Genomic DNA, 13129 nt, shown 5'->3' on the forward strand with positions numbered 1-13129 from the left:
TCAGTTGGGGACAACTCGGGCAGTATAAGTAGCGGGTTAGCAACGCTACAGGTCAACTTTCAGGTAACTTTTAGGAGCAAGGCTGGTAGGGTCCAGTGTGGGGCGGGACGGGGCAGAGAAAGGTGGCCAACCCAACACAGATGGAGAACCGTCTCTCTCCCGCTGCTGCACAAGACACACACATTAACACTAATAATATACACACGCATCATACCCACAGTGAAAAAAGATCAGTTCAATTCAGACATCATGTCAGAAAATAAGTTTAATATACACAAATCTCCGGAGCATTATTACAAAACGCGATGAACTTATATACTATGATGAACTTATATACCATGATGAACTTATATACTATGATGAACTTACATCCTTTGCAGTTACTGAAAAACCGAACATTATTGCAGTCTCAGAAACGTGGGTCAACTCTGAGAATAAACACTTAATGGTCGAGTTAGCAATACCCGGATACAAACTATTTACGACAGATGGCTTGTACAGGGTAGGTGGTGGAGTTTTGATCTACGTTGATAACAATCTAAGTGCTATTAAGATAAGCAAAGGTGTATGATGAGTGTGTACAGGTGTATGATGAGTGAGTACAGGTGTATGATGAGTGAGTACAGGTATATGATGAGTGAGTACAGGTGTATGATGAGTGAGTACAGGTGTATGATGAGTGAGTACAGGTGTATGATGTTAGTTCTCTCTCTCTCTCTCTCTCTCTCTCTCTCTCTCTCTCTCTCTCTCTCTCTCTCTCTCTCTCTCTCTCTCTCTCTCTCTCTCTCTCTCTGAAATTCTCATTTTTCGATTATGTTCATATCTGGGCCACGTGTTAAATCTAATTTGTGCATAAAAAAGATTGAACGTAAGAAAAGTTCATGAAAAAATAGTTGTCATGAGCGATGGACTCATTATTTCATTTTTTGATGTGTTGTGGTACGTAAGTGTCATATGCACTGTCAGCTGGCAAGCCATCATCATGACGATCCATCATCTACATAATGTGCACACAACCAGCTCTCACTCTGTCTGGATGTGGTCCTCTTAGTTTACACTGTGATCTGTGTTAGTTAATAACGTTGATGTTATATATTGTGTTGTGTATTATATCACAATCCAATGGATATCACAAGATAATCATTCACAAATGAGTCATGTTTTGTACGATGTTTCTTTATTTAGTTTATTTACTGTGACGTGATTTGAGCTGTAAATGTACTGCAGGATTATTTTTTTCTTAGTTTAATACTAAGGTTTATAAAGGAGAGAAGGTTCAGGGTAACTAACCTTGTGTAATCAGTGTTATCTTGAAAGATAAGTTCTGGGTACAAGTTAACCTTTTGTCATTGTGTCGATATTTTTACCATAATTAGTCACAAATGTCTGAGAGGTCATCATCAGGAGTAATCAGTTGTCCTTCATATTTCTTCCTTGTAGTCCTTACATAAGATATTTTACATTACCAACATAGAATCTGTAATTGATATTGTCAAAATATTCAACGATGTTTTAACGTTTATCAAATGAAACTTTTCTGAAAGTTGAAAGTGATGATAACTTTAGTATATCCCAGAGTGGCAACACTGCATGGGATTACCTGGATCGTACGATGTTTCGGTAACTGTCGTGAGGGCCAGTTATCGTCCACTGATAACGTTTAGCATAAAAGCGAGCTGTAGTGCTGGCCAGGTCACTAGTTGGACGCATCCCTCACCAGGACACACAAGTTACTCCTCATATATTCATTTTCTAATATGTAAGTTTCATAGAAAGCCATTTTTCTTAGCTGATAAACTTTTGTATATTTTTTAGTTTTCATATCTGTGACTACTGTTTAAATCTTGCTTTAAGAATATCATTCAAAATTCATAATGATTTTCATTCAAAATAAAATGCAAAGAAATCACAGTCAGTGAATTCAGTATAAGCATTCCATATTTCTTCTTGAAACTGAATGAACTTTGGTATGAGTGTATTACTGCCACCTGCCACAGAGCCAGGCAGGGAAGGTGTGGATCATCAGGTCGTACCCTGCCACAGAGCCAGGCAGGGAAGGTGTGGACCATCAGGTCGTACCCTGCCATACTGTACAAGGCAACAAACACTTGTAATGGTAACAAGGCTCATAGAAATATGACGTTGTTTGAGGCAGAATTATGTAACATACATACATACATACATACATACATACATACATACATACATACATACATACATACGTACATACATACATATATACATCAACAAAAACTATGAAATCCTCACCCAAGGTTCACTAGTCGCTCGGTCACCGTTAACTCGAAAGAAACAGAATTATGGTTGGTGCGCTGCTTAGGGCCGCCCACCCAAACACTTATGTTAAAGTGATCCATCGCAATGCACGTCTATGGTAAAGTAATCCGCCTCAATTAACATCGATGTTAAAATAATCCCACATGTTCTCGTCATTACAGCTTTACTCGTAAAAATAGAATCGTTTTCCAAACTATTTTCTAAATTCCATCATCTCAAACTGATTCAATACTTCATAGTTTGGATAAGTTTGAACAGTTGACTAGTGACACATGGTCAGCTGTTTACTTTAACACTCGGCGACCTGGACACTTGAATGACCTGGAGCCTTGGTGACCTGGACATTGCTGACTTGATTCTTGGTGACCTAGATATTGCCGTCCCCTAAAAGGAAGACAGTTCGACTCCCTCCAGTGGAAGAAAATGTCTGAAACTAATTTGTTTCTTCTTAGAATAGCAAGATGGCCACCGTGACCTCCCGCTCTGTACCTCGCCTCATGACCTCCATCCGCACCACTACCACCCTCCGCCCACACGCCCGCGCGCCCACACCCACGCCCAGGACCATCACCAACTTCCAAGGGCTCCAGGGCCTCGTCCAGCCATGGAAGGTAAGGTTTTCAAAGGTTTATAGCTGAGAAATATGACCATAGGTGTAAAATATGAAGGTAAATCTTCATTTCTGACCATAGGGTTAATCTGGGTTTGCATGAAGACAAGTTGTTGGCTCCTGTATGAGTGTATTATGATCTTCCTAATGTGTGACCTTCACTGCAGGTGGCTGCCCAAGACAGTCATCAGGTGGAGGAGTCTGATGATACAATGAACGTCCACCTTGAAGCTCTCTCCCACTGGCACGAGGAGGCCGAGAAGATGCGACAGTCTCGCATCCTTCCCATGGCTGCCCACGAGGTCAACATCGAGTCTCTCGTCCGTGAGCAGGTGGTGGATATGATGGAGAACCTCGTCCAGGAAGAACTGATGGACATCCGCCACGGCTGGATGGCATCCACCAAGTTTTAAGTCCTGAACATGGATGACCCAACGGTCCTTGTGACTGGAAGCAGGACACCCTTGACCCTCTTGACCCTCATGACCTCAGCAACGGTCCATGCTGCACAAGATGGCGACCCAAGCTACGTTAATGACCACAATATTTTCACGATCGTTATATTTACTGTAAAGTTACTTGACAAAGGAGCCACGGCTCCCGCTCTATGATGGTACTCTCTGTATGGTGACGTCCTGTGAACTGCGCACGAACCCACTAAGTCTGTCCGTCGTGCGCAGCTTTACTGTAGGAAAGCTAATGTTAACATGATATTGGACAACGAGACACAAAGCATTATGTACTGAACGAGTGTTGTTCATGCATTATTCATACGTTGACTGCGAGGAATTCGCTTATATGAACTGAAAATATATTTTGTACCTGAACTGATGACTGTCACATCATTAACCTAACATTTCTATACATTTACCAAGACGAACACAGCCAACAGTGTAATGTACAACGACAGGAGAGCTTCAGCTTCGTACACAAATGGTTCAATCATTTACTGCAGTTTTGTTGGCCTCATTGTTTACGCTTCACATCTATATGTTAACTACTTTCATCCAGACCCAAGGGTCATATCGTCGTGTTCAAGTGGTTAAGAAGAGTTTAGGATGGGTTACAACTCTGTCACAGGATTGAACCTAACCAGAACCTGTACGGAGCGCAGCTCACAGACAGACAGACCTCCTTGTGGTCATATGATGCCTTGATCTGTTTATCTCCCACCTGTGTCGGATGTGCTAAAGTTTCTTCTGCATGATAGACGACTGGTGGCGGCCGCTCCTGCTGACGTATAGAACTGGTGACGCATGTCATGAACAGGTCAGGTTGACATGCACCTGTCTCAAGGTCATGACCACCTACCCCACACACACACACACACACACGAGCCCTCATAGTGTAGTGGATAACGTTACTGACCACGAGTCAGACTCGCTGAGGTTCGAATCCTGGGCGTGGCAGTTAGCCGACACCCAGCCCAAATGTTTATCCTCCCTTTAGGATTGGTCGATCTATGGGTAGCTGGCCTGCGCTGGTGTTTGTGTGTGTGTGTGTGTGTGTACATACATAAAAGTAAGACATAATCACACGTATAAAAGGTTAAGAGACGAGGCAACACAAGTGTATACCTCCTTCCCATTATTATACAAGCAGCAATCAACACGCGTCAGCGTTTCTCCTGTCGTTCTGTCCTTCTATCCATGTTTCCATCTCTCTCTGCCTGTGTTTCACTGTTTCATCACTGCATCTTTTCAAATAGAACTTTTTAGCATGTTTTGAAGTAAATACTTGACTGTACATCACACTAATACAAAAAAGTGCAACAGACGTGAGGTGTACCGGTTAGCGTTCCTGAACATGACGCATTCACTGGCTGCCCAGGGTCGAGCACATAGGTTCGAATCCTGGTTGCATCAGTCTGTCCACAGTCAACCCAGTTGTTCATCCAACCTTAGAGAATGGTCGATAAAATGGATACCTGGCTCAGGTTAGAATACATTTATCATTCTTAGGGATAGGGGAGAAAGAATGCTTTCCATGCATTCCCCGAGTATCGTAAAAGGCGACTATAGGGGACGGTAGCAGGGGGCTAGAAACCCTCCCCTCCTTGTATCTTAACTCTCTAAAAGGGGAAACAGAAGAAGGAGTCACACGGGGAGTGCTCATCCTCCTCGAAGGCTCAGACTGGGGGTGTCTAAATATGTGTGGATGTAACCAAGATGAGAAAAAAGGAGAGATAGGTAGTATGTTTGAGGAAAGAAACCTGGATGTTTTGGCTCTAAGTGAAAAGAACCTCAAGGGTAAAGAGGAAGAGTGGTTTGGGAATGTTTTGGGAGTAAAGTCAGGGGTTGGTGGGAGGATAAGAGCAAGGGAAGGAGTAGCACTACTCCTGAAACAGGAGTGGTGGGAGTATGTGATAGAGTGTAAGAAAGTAGACTCTAGATTGATATGGGTAAAACTGAAAGTGGATGGAGAGAGATGGGTGATTAATGGTGCCTATGCACCTGGGCATGAGAAGAAAGATCATGAGAGGCAAGTGTTTTGGGAGCAGCTGAGTGAGTGTGTTAGCAGTCTTGATGCACGAGACCGGGTTATAGTGATGGGTAACTTGAATGCAAAGGTGAGTAATGTGGCAGTTGAGGGAATAATTGGTGTACATGGAGTGTTCAGTGTTGTAAATGGAAATGGTGAAGAGCTTGTAGATTTTGTGTGCTGAATAAGGACTGGTGACTGGGAATACCTGGTTTAAAAAGAGAGACATACGTAGGTATACGTATGTAAGTAGGAGAGATTGCCAGAGAGCGTTATTAGATTACGTATTAATTGATAGGCGCGTGAAAGAGAAACTTTTCGATGTTAATGTGCTGAGAGATGCAACTGGAGGGATGTCTGACCATTATCTTGCAGAGGCGAAGGTGAAGATTTGTAGAGGTTTTCAGAAACGAAGAGAGAATGTTGGGGTGAAGATAGTGGTGAGAGCAAGTGAGCTTGGGAAGGAGACTTGTGTGAGGAAGTACCAGGAGAGACTGAGTGCAGAATGGAAAAAGGTGAGAGCACAGGACGTAAGGGGAGTGGGGGAGGAATGGGATGTACTTAGGGAAGCAGTGATGGCTTGCGCAAAAGATGCTTGTGGCATGAGAAGCGTGGGAGGTGGGCAGATTAGAAAGGGTAGTGAGGGTGGGATGAAGTAAGATTATTAGTGAAAGCGAAGAGAGAGGCATTTGGACGATTTTTGCAGGGAAAAAATGCAAATGAGTGGGAGATGTATAAAAGAAAGAGACAGGATGTCAAGAGAAAGGTGCAAGAGGTGAAAAAGAGGGCAAATGAGAGTTGGGGTGAGAGAGTATCATTAAAATTTAGGGAGGATAAAAAGATGTTTTGGAAGGAGGTAAATAAAGTGCGTAAGTCAAGAGAACAAATGGGAACATCGGTGAAGGGGGCTGATGGGGAGGTGATAACAAGTAGTGGTGATGTGAGAAGGAGATGGAATGAGTATTTTGAAGGTCTGTTAAATGTGTTTGATGATAGAGTGACAGATATAGAGTGTTTTGGTTGAGGTGGTGTGCGAAGTGAGAGGGTTAGGGAAAATGAAATGGTAAACAGAGAAGAGGTAGTAAAGCTTTGCGGAAAATGAAAGCCGGTAAGGCAGTGGGTTTGGATGGTATTGCAGTGAAATTATTAAAAAAGGGGGTGACTGCGTTGTTGACTGGTTTGTGAGGGAATTCAGTGTATGTATGGCTCATGGTGAAGTGCTTGATGATTGGCGGAATGCATGCATAGTGCCATTGTACAAAGGCAAAGGGGATAAGAGTGAGTGCTCAAATTACAGAGGTATAAGTTTGTTGAGTATTCCTGGGAAATTATAAGGGAGGGTATTGACTGAGAGAGCGAAGGCATGTACAGAGCATCAGATTGGGGAAGAGCAGTGTGGTTTCAGAAGTGGTAGAGGATGTGTGGATCAGGTGTTTGCTTTGAAGAATGTATATGAGAAATACCTAGAAAAGCTAATGGATTTGTATGTAGCATTTATGGATCTGGAGAAGGCATATGATAGAGTTGATAGAGATGCTCTGTGGAAGGTATCAAGAATATATGGTGTGGGAGGCAAGTTGTTAGAAGCAGTGAAAAGTTTTTATCAAGGATGTAAGGCATGTGTACGAGTAGGAAGAGAGGAAGTGATTGGTTCTCAGTGAATGTCGGTTTGGGACAGAGGTGCGTGATGTCTCCATGGTTGTTTAATTTGTTTATGGATGGGGTTGTTAGGGAGGTGAATGCAAGAGTTCTGGAAAGAGGGGCAAGTATGAAGTCTGTTGTGGATGAGAGATCTTGGGAAGTGAGTCAGTTGTTGTTCGCTGATGATGCAGCGCTGGTGGCTGATTCGTGTGAGAAACTGCAGAAGCTGGTGACTGAGTTTGGTAGAGTGTGTGAAAGAAGAAAGCTGAGAGTAAATGTGAATAAGAGCAAGGTTTTTAGGTACAGTAGGGTTGAGGGACTAGTCAATTGGGAGGTAAGTTTGAATGGAAAAAAAACTGGAGGAAGTGAAGTGTTTTAGATATCTGGGAGTGGATTTAGCAGCGGATGGAACCATGGAAGCGGAAGTGAGTCACAGGTTGGGGGAGGGGGCGAAGGTTCTGGGAGCGTTGAAAAATGTGTGGAAGGCGAGAACATTATTACTACGCGTTACAAGATACGTGCCAACATTTCATGCATGATGTCCTACTTCGGACAATTGAGAACTGTTATAACTTTGTTTACTGTAAATCGTTCATGTTTCATATCTTGATACATAATCCAATCATTGCTGTTCAACTGTTGTAAACTTTAACATGTAAACTGCTGAATAAATCATCTTGTTGCCCAAACCATCTTAATACATTCCCGACAATGTAACCTTAAATGTACTGCAGTCACTTAAGGCCCCTCAGTCCCTGGATCTTTGAGCTCTCTGTAGCCTCTCCTGCGTCACCGTCCACCCGACGATGGGGGACGCACGTGAATGAGCCATTCTTACTTCAGGAAATGTAATTCGGCAGAACTGCACGACCATGTTCCCTACTGGTAGCACATTGCAACTTGGGTTTCCATGGGCCGGCACTCCCTGCAGAGTGATCACATATCTCCAGATAATGAGGGTTTTCCCTCAGTGTCTGTCAGACACAAGTGACCCTGATGACACACACACACACACACACACACACACACACACACACACACACACACACACACACACACACACACACACACACTGATCTACCCGACATAATTAGAATTTCCTTTAGTCATATAACTCCTGCAAGGACTGTTAAGAGCTGGGGTCAGAGATCATCTGCAAGCTTCAGAGAGAATGATGATGTTTTACAAGGTTAATAGTGTGAAGAGAACAAGAAAACTAACGAGAACATCAGTAAGAGAGGCAGTCTGGAAAGTGGTGACAGACAAAAATAAGGTGAAGAGGACATGAAGTGCATATCACGAAGGAATGCTGAATGCCTTACAAGATAGGGTGGCATGTGTGTGGTGTCTTGAAGGTGGAGGTAGGTATGCGAGAGAGTCATGGTCAGGAGTTTGGTGAAGACTTGCATAAGATGAAGTGTGACAAAGTGGCTGGCTTGGATGGGATTCCAGATGATTTTTCAAGAAAGAAAGCGATAACATTTTTGATTACTTGGTTGCGATTTTCAGTGCATGTATGGTGACGTGCCTGAGTATTTGGTGAGGTGGCTCAGGATTTGGTGAGGTGCCTGAGGATTTGGTGAGGCGCCTCAGGATTGGTGGAATGCCTGGAAAGCGCCACTGTATAAAGGCAACGAGCACAGAAGTGAATATTCATACTACATTGGTATAAGTTTCTTGAATACGTATACCTTGTAAGTTGTATGGAAGAGTGATGATTGAGAGGGTGGTTGTATGTATACATCTGAATGGGGAGGATCAGTGTGATTTCAGTAGTAGCGTAGGATGTGTGGATCGGGTTTTCTCTTTGAAGATTGTTTGGGAGAAATACTTAGAGAAACAGATGGATTTGTATGTGACATTTATGGATCTGGAGGAACCATATGATAAGGTTAACAGACATGCTTTGTGGAAGGTGTTACGAATATCTATCGCAGGACGGAAGCTCCCACAAGCGATGAGAAGTTACCGTCAGCAGGGTAAGGGGTGTGTGCGAGAAGGGAGGTACTATGGTGAGTGGCTCCAGGTGATGATGGTGAGTGGCTCCAGGTGATGATGGTGAGTGGCTCCAGGTGAAGACGAATCTGTGGTATGAGTGTGTGTGTATGGTCACCACAGAGGTTTATAGATGGGGTGGTGGGGGAGGTACATGCGAGGTTCTTGGAAAAGGGGTGGGGTTTGTAGTCTCTTTGGGGGGCAGGAAGGTGTGTCAGTTACTGGTTGTTGGTAACACTGTGCTGGTGGGAGGCACACGTGCACAGCTTCACACGCTGGCTGGGTCGTGCCGGAGTCTGAAGGAACGTGTGAAATACGAAACTCAACAGTAAATGTAAATTAAACTAAGGCTATAAAAATTGAAGGGAAGAAGTTGGTCTGTTGTAGTGTGAGTTTGGAGAGAATCTGGAGGAAGCAGAGAATTATGAAGACTTGGGATTGGACATGACAGCCAACGGAACCTTGCAAGGTAAAGTGAAACAGAGAGTAAGGAGGTGAGGAGGTCAGGCCCATGGTGCAGTGTGTGGAGGGAGAGGTCGTGGACACACACACAAGAGGCCATGACAGTTACACCATGTTCGAGTAACATTAATAACAAGATGATTCTCACCGGCCGGGACACATTACAAGTGGTTTTCATAAGTTACTTTAATTGTCAGAAATGTTTCATATAAGTTTACAGTCATTACACCCATGTTTTAACTGGCAGTACACATTTCCTACCATGGAAATATTTAAAGCCAATATCAAAGGTCACTTAATACTGGCACATCACGTTCGGCCAGCGTTCCCTTGTGTGTACACAGTAAGCAGTTTATGGTAGATGTCTCTCACTGTCCGGGGTAGATATTCAACGATCACTACTCCTGCTGAACTTGGTGATGTTATAATGGTCAACAGGAGAACCAGGTGGTAAGGGAACATCATTTCCTCACCATTATAGAATTTAATGTCAGGTAGATAACTACGAATATGTCAATCTGTGTTTGCAAAAAGCCTTACAAGGTTTTTAAGGGAAGCTGACCATATGTCTATATTACCCTCATGCAAGATGGTCAACTTAAGCAATATAATCTTTATTTATGATGATGATTCTGAGACTAACATATATTGGGGTGGCAGGCAACGCGTCCTGGAAATCCCGACACCCTAACGAGTCGCTCTGATACCCGGCACACACGAGCTGTCATTGTGGCTGTATTATCTCCGTCGAGATAATGGTTGGACGATATAAGCCATGACTGAGTAACGTCAACACCAGTTGCCACGTCCACAAAGTCTGGGTATCTAGCCCCCCTGAAGGCTGGAGAACGTTTTCTGTAATATGGTTAGTGTGTAAGAAAATGTTAAAATTGGAAATTAGAGGGGATACCAATGAAGATCTTATGCTGTCTACGTTCTCGACAGTTTCTGAATATTTGAATACTAATAACTTTTCCAGTTGATGGACGATGATACATATGCTCCAATAATTCTTTAGATCATTTCACTTCATTTCCGTCATTCCTCCACGTGACCTCTAATGTTATAACTCCACTGACCTGATCAGCAGTACTGTAGCCCCAATGACCTGACCAATACTGTTGCTCCCATAACCGGGACTCAGAACCGATTTTTATCCTTTGAATTATGGAAACCATTATATGAGCTGATCTTGTCAACTGCATCATTGCAGGAAGAAGGAAAAGAAAATAAACAAGTTCTGTAAGGAAACTCTGAGTTTACTTTTTCCACAGATTAGCAAGATGACCTCCCGCTCTGTACCTCGCCTCCTGATGTCCATCCGCACCACCACCACCCTCCACCCACACGCCCGCACGCCCACATCCACACCCAGGACCATCACCAGTTTCCAGGGGCTCCAGAGCCTCGTCCAGACATGGAAGGTACCTTCTCTAGTACTTTTCTATTTTTACTCATATTTCTAGTAAACAATTTATAAAGACTGTCCTTGAAACAGCTTAACAAAATTTTCATCACAATAAGAATTAGACAAAATATGTACAGGTTTAATGGTAATAAAGATTCAAATAACAATGATAGTAAGATTTATAAACGACCAACAATTGATTGTCGCTAACGAGCAAGACTAAGCAAGGTATATACTCATTACACTTGTGTAAATATATATGTAGAGAAGGAAACAAAACTCATGTGTTTAGTTTTTCTATTACTACTCAGGATATTATTTACAGACAGTTGCAACACTACTGTAAGTGTGTTGTTAGTTGCAACACTACTGTAGGCCTGTTTGTTGTTCCCTACATCACAATTGTAGCTCTGTTATTAGCTATATCATTAGTGTAGAGCTATTGTTAGTTACACTACAATAAGTGTGTTATTTACAACACTACTGTAGTCTATTGTTAAGTACACTACTACTGTAAGTTTATTATTAGGTACATCGATACTGTAAGTTTATCTTTAGCTACATCATTACAGTATCTATTGTTAGTTACATCATTACTTAAGTCTGTTGTTAGTTACATCACTACTGTGTCTATTATTAGTAGCAACACTGTTGTAGGTCTATTGTTAGTTGCATCACTACTGTGTGTATTGTTGATCACGTTGTCTGTGTCCTCCTGCAGGTTGCTAACACGTTGACTTTCGAGGAAGAGGAAGACACCGGGGAAGAGACAAGCCTTCACATGGAGGCTCTCCGGCGGTGGCAGGAGGAGGCACAGAAGCTGCGGGAGATGCGGATCCATCCTGAGGACCTCTCGCATGACGCAGCCAACTTCAGCTCCGACGAAATGGTGCAAAACCTGAAGCAGACCCTGGAGGACGAGGAGCTGGTGGACATACGCCGGGGGTGGGTAGCCACCACCAACTACTGACCCACCAGGAGGTAGGGAACATGCCATCACGACTCTACATAGCAGGCAATGCAACTACTACCCACGACCCTGAGGACAGAAGCAATATATGCTCTTACCCACTTCCCTGTACGTGGAGGCAATACAAGCTACTACCCAAGACCCTAAAGGGCCTATAGAGGAAACAGGCCACTATCAGCTTTCAAAACGACGCAGGATACAAGGCAAACTCTGGTTGTAGATATTAGACACTGAGAAGTTATTTCATCTCTAGTCGACTGATTCTTTTGCTCAGTATTATGTGGTTCATCTGACAAGGGACAGTAGAAAGTCCTACTTTATTCACTAAATCTATTCGTGTAACTGTTTATGCTTTCGTATATTTGTGTAACTGTTTATGTTTTCGTATATTTGTTCGTTGATCAGTCTCTGAGTTGTCTATACGACCAATTGAACTATTACTTTCACTTGTATTGACGATGATGGAATGCACGTTTATTGTTGTTGGAACATACGACATAATTATCAATAAAGATCTGAGGTGACGCTGAAATGAGTGGGGTGAGGCCACTCTGAATGACTACATATGTATATCATTTATGTAAGATATCTGTGTATAATATAGATGTAATCAACTAAATTTGTCATGTTTACACTGGGTGACCAGGGGAGGGTGACATCATCAGGACAGGAATGTAGGTTGTCACACTCTCAAAAGACTTGGAAAAATTTCACACGAAAAATTGTTTCTTAATAATTCATATTAGTGGATGTGTAACATACATCTACGTGAAGGTAGTGGTTTATACTCGGAAAAACAAAGTACATAGCACATAAAAGTAATGAAAGACACTTAAAGTGATACAAATTAACAATATCATGATGGGTTGTATGAGTTACAGTCTAAATACAAAATATGGAAACTGAAAAATGGAAAAACCTACAGGTGAGGGAACACAGAATGATAACACTAAACGAGGTAGGAATAGAAAGTCCATCACTAAATACACTAAGTAGGGTCAACCGAGATCGTTATTGTCCGGATGTGGAGTTGAGGTCAGGTTGGGTTTGACTGATTCTCACTGACCTCCGTAACTCAGGACTGGGTTGGTAAACATGCAATTGTCTTGGACAATCGCATGTTTACCAAATGGCGTTCTAGCTTCGTTTCTTCGATGTATATCAATTGACTTATATTTCTTTCTTGTGTCTCCCCTGATGATGTGATTATTACACGAAAGTGCACCTGGGAACTTATCGTGTTTCATTTTCCCCGTGGACTTATAGG

The 13129-nt window shown here is 42.7% G+C and overlaps 2 protein-coding genes across 3 annotated transcripts; both read left to right on the forward strand.

Moving 5' to 3' along the window:
• Window positions 1-1621: 1621 nt before the first annotated feature.
• On the forward strand, window positions 1622-3736 carry LOC139759989 (uncharacterized). Its single transcript, XM_071682738.1, has 3 exons — window positions 1622-1759; window positions 2748-2906; window positions 3073-3736. Exons 2-3 carry the CDS (start codon window positions 2757-2759, stop codon window positions 3316-3318), a joined length of 396 nt encoding a protein of 131 aa, XP_071538839.1. The 5' UTR covers window positions 1622-1759; window positions 2748-2756; the 3' UTR covers window positions 3319-3736.
• Window positions 3737-9355: 5619 nt separating this feature from the next.
• On the forward strand, window positions 9356-12481 carry LOC139759982 (uncharacterized). 2 transcript variants are annotated; one of them, XM_071682726.1, is made up of 3 exons: window positions 9356-9491; window positions 10759-10908; window positions 11614-12481. In XM_071682726.1, exons 2-3 carry the CDS (start codon window positions 10768-10770, stop codon window positions 11860-11862), a joined length of 390 nt encoding a protein of 129 aa, XP_071538827.1. In that variant the 5' UTR covers window positions 9356-9491; window positions 10759-10767; the 3' UTR covers window positions 11863-12481. The 2 variants fall into 2 exon arrangements, with proteins under 2 accessions (XP_071538827.1, XP_071538817.1); XM_071682716.1 differs by lacking the exon at window positions 9356-9491 and adding an exon at window positions 10210-10349.
• The last annotated feature ends 648 nt before the right edge of the window (window positions 12482-13129 follow it).

Source organism: Panulirus ornatus, chromosome 3, assembly GCF_036320965.1.
Source record: "Panulirus ornatus isolate Po-2019 chromosome 3, ASM3632096v1, whole genome shotgun sequence".
Lineage (NCBI taxonomy): Eukaryota > Metazoa > Arthropoda > Malacostraca > Decapoda > Palinuridae > Panulirus > Panulirus ornatus.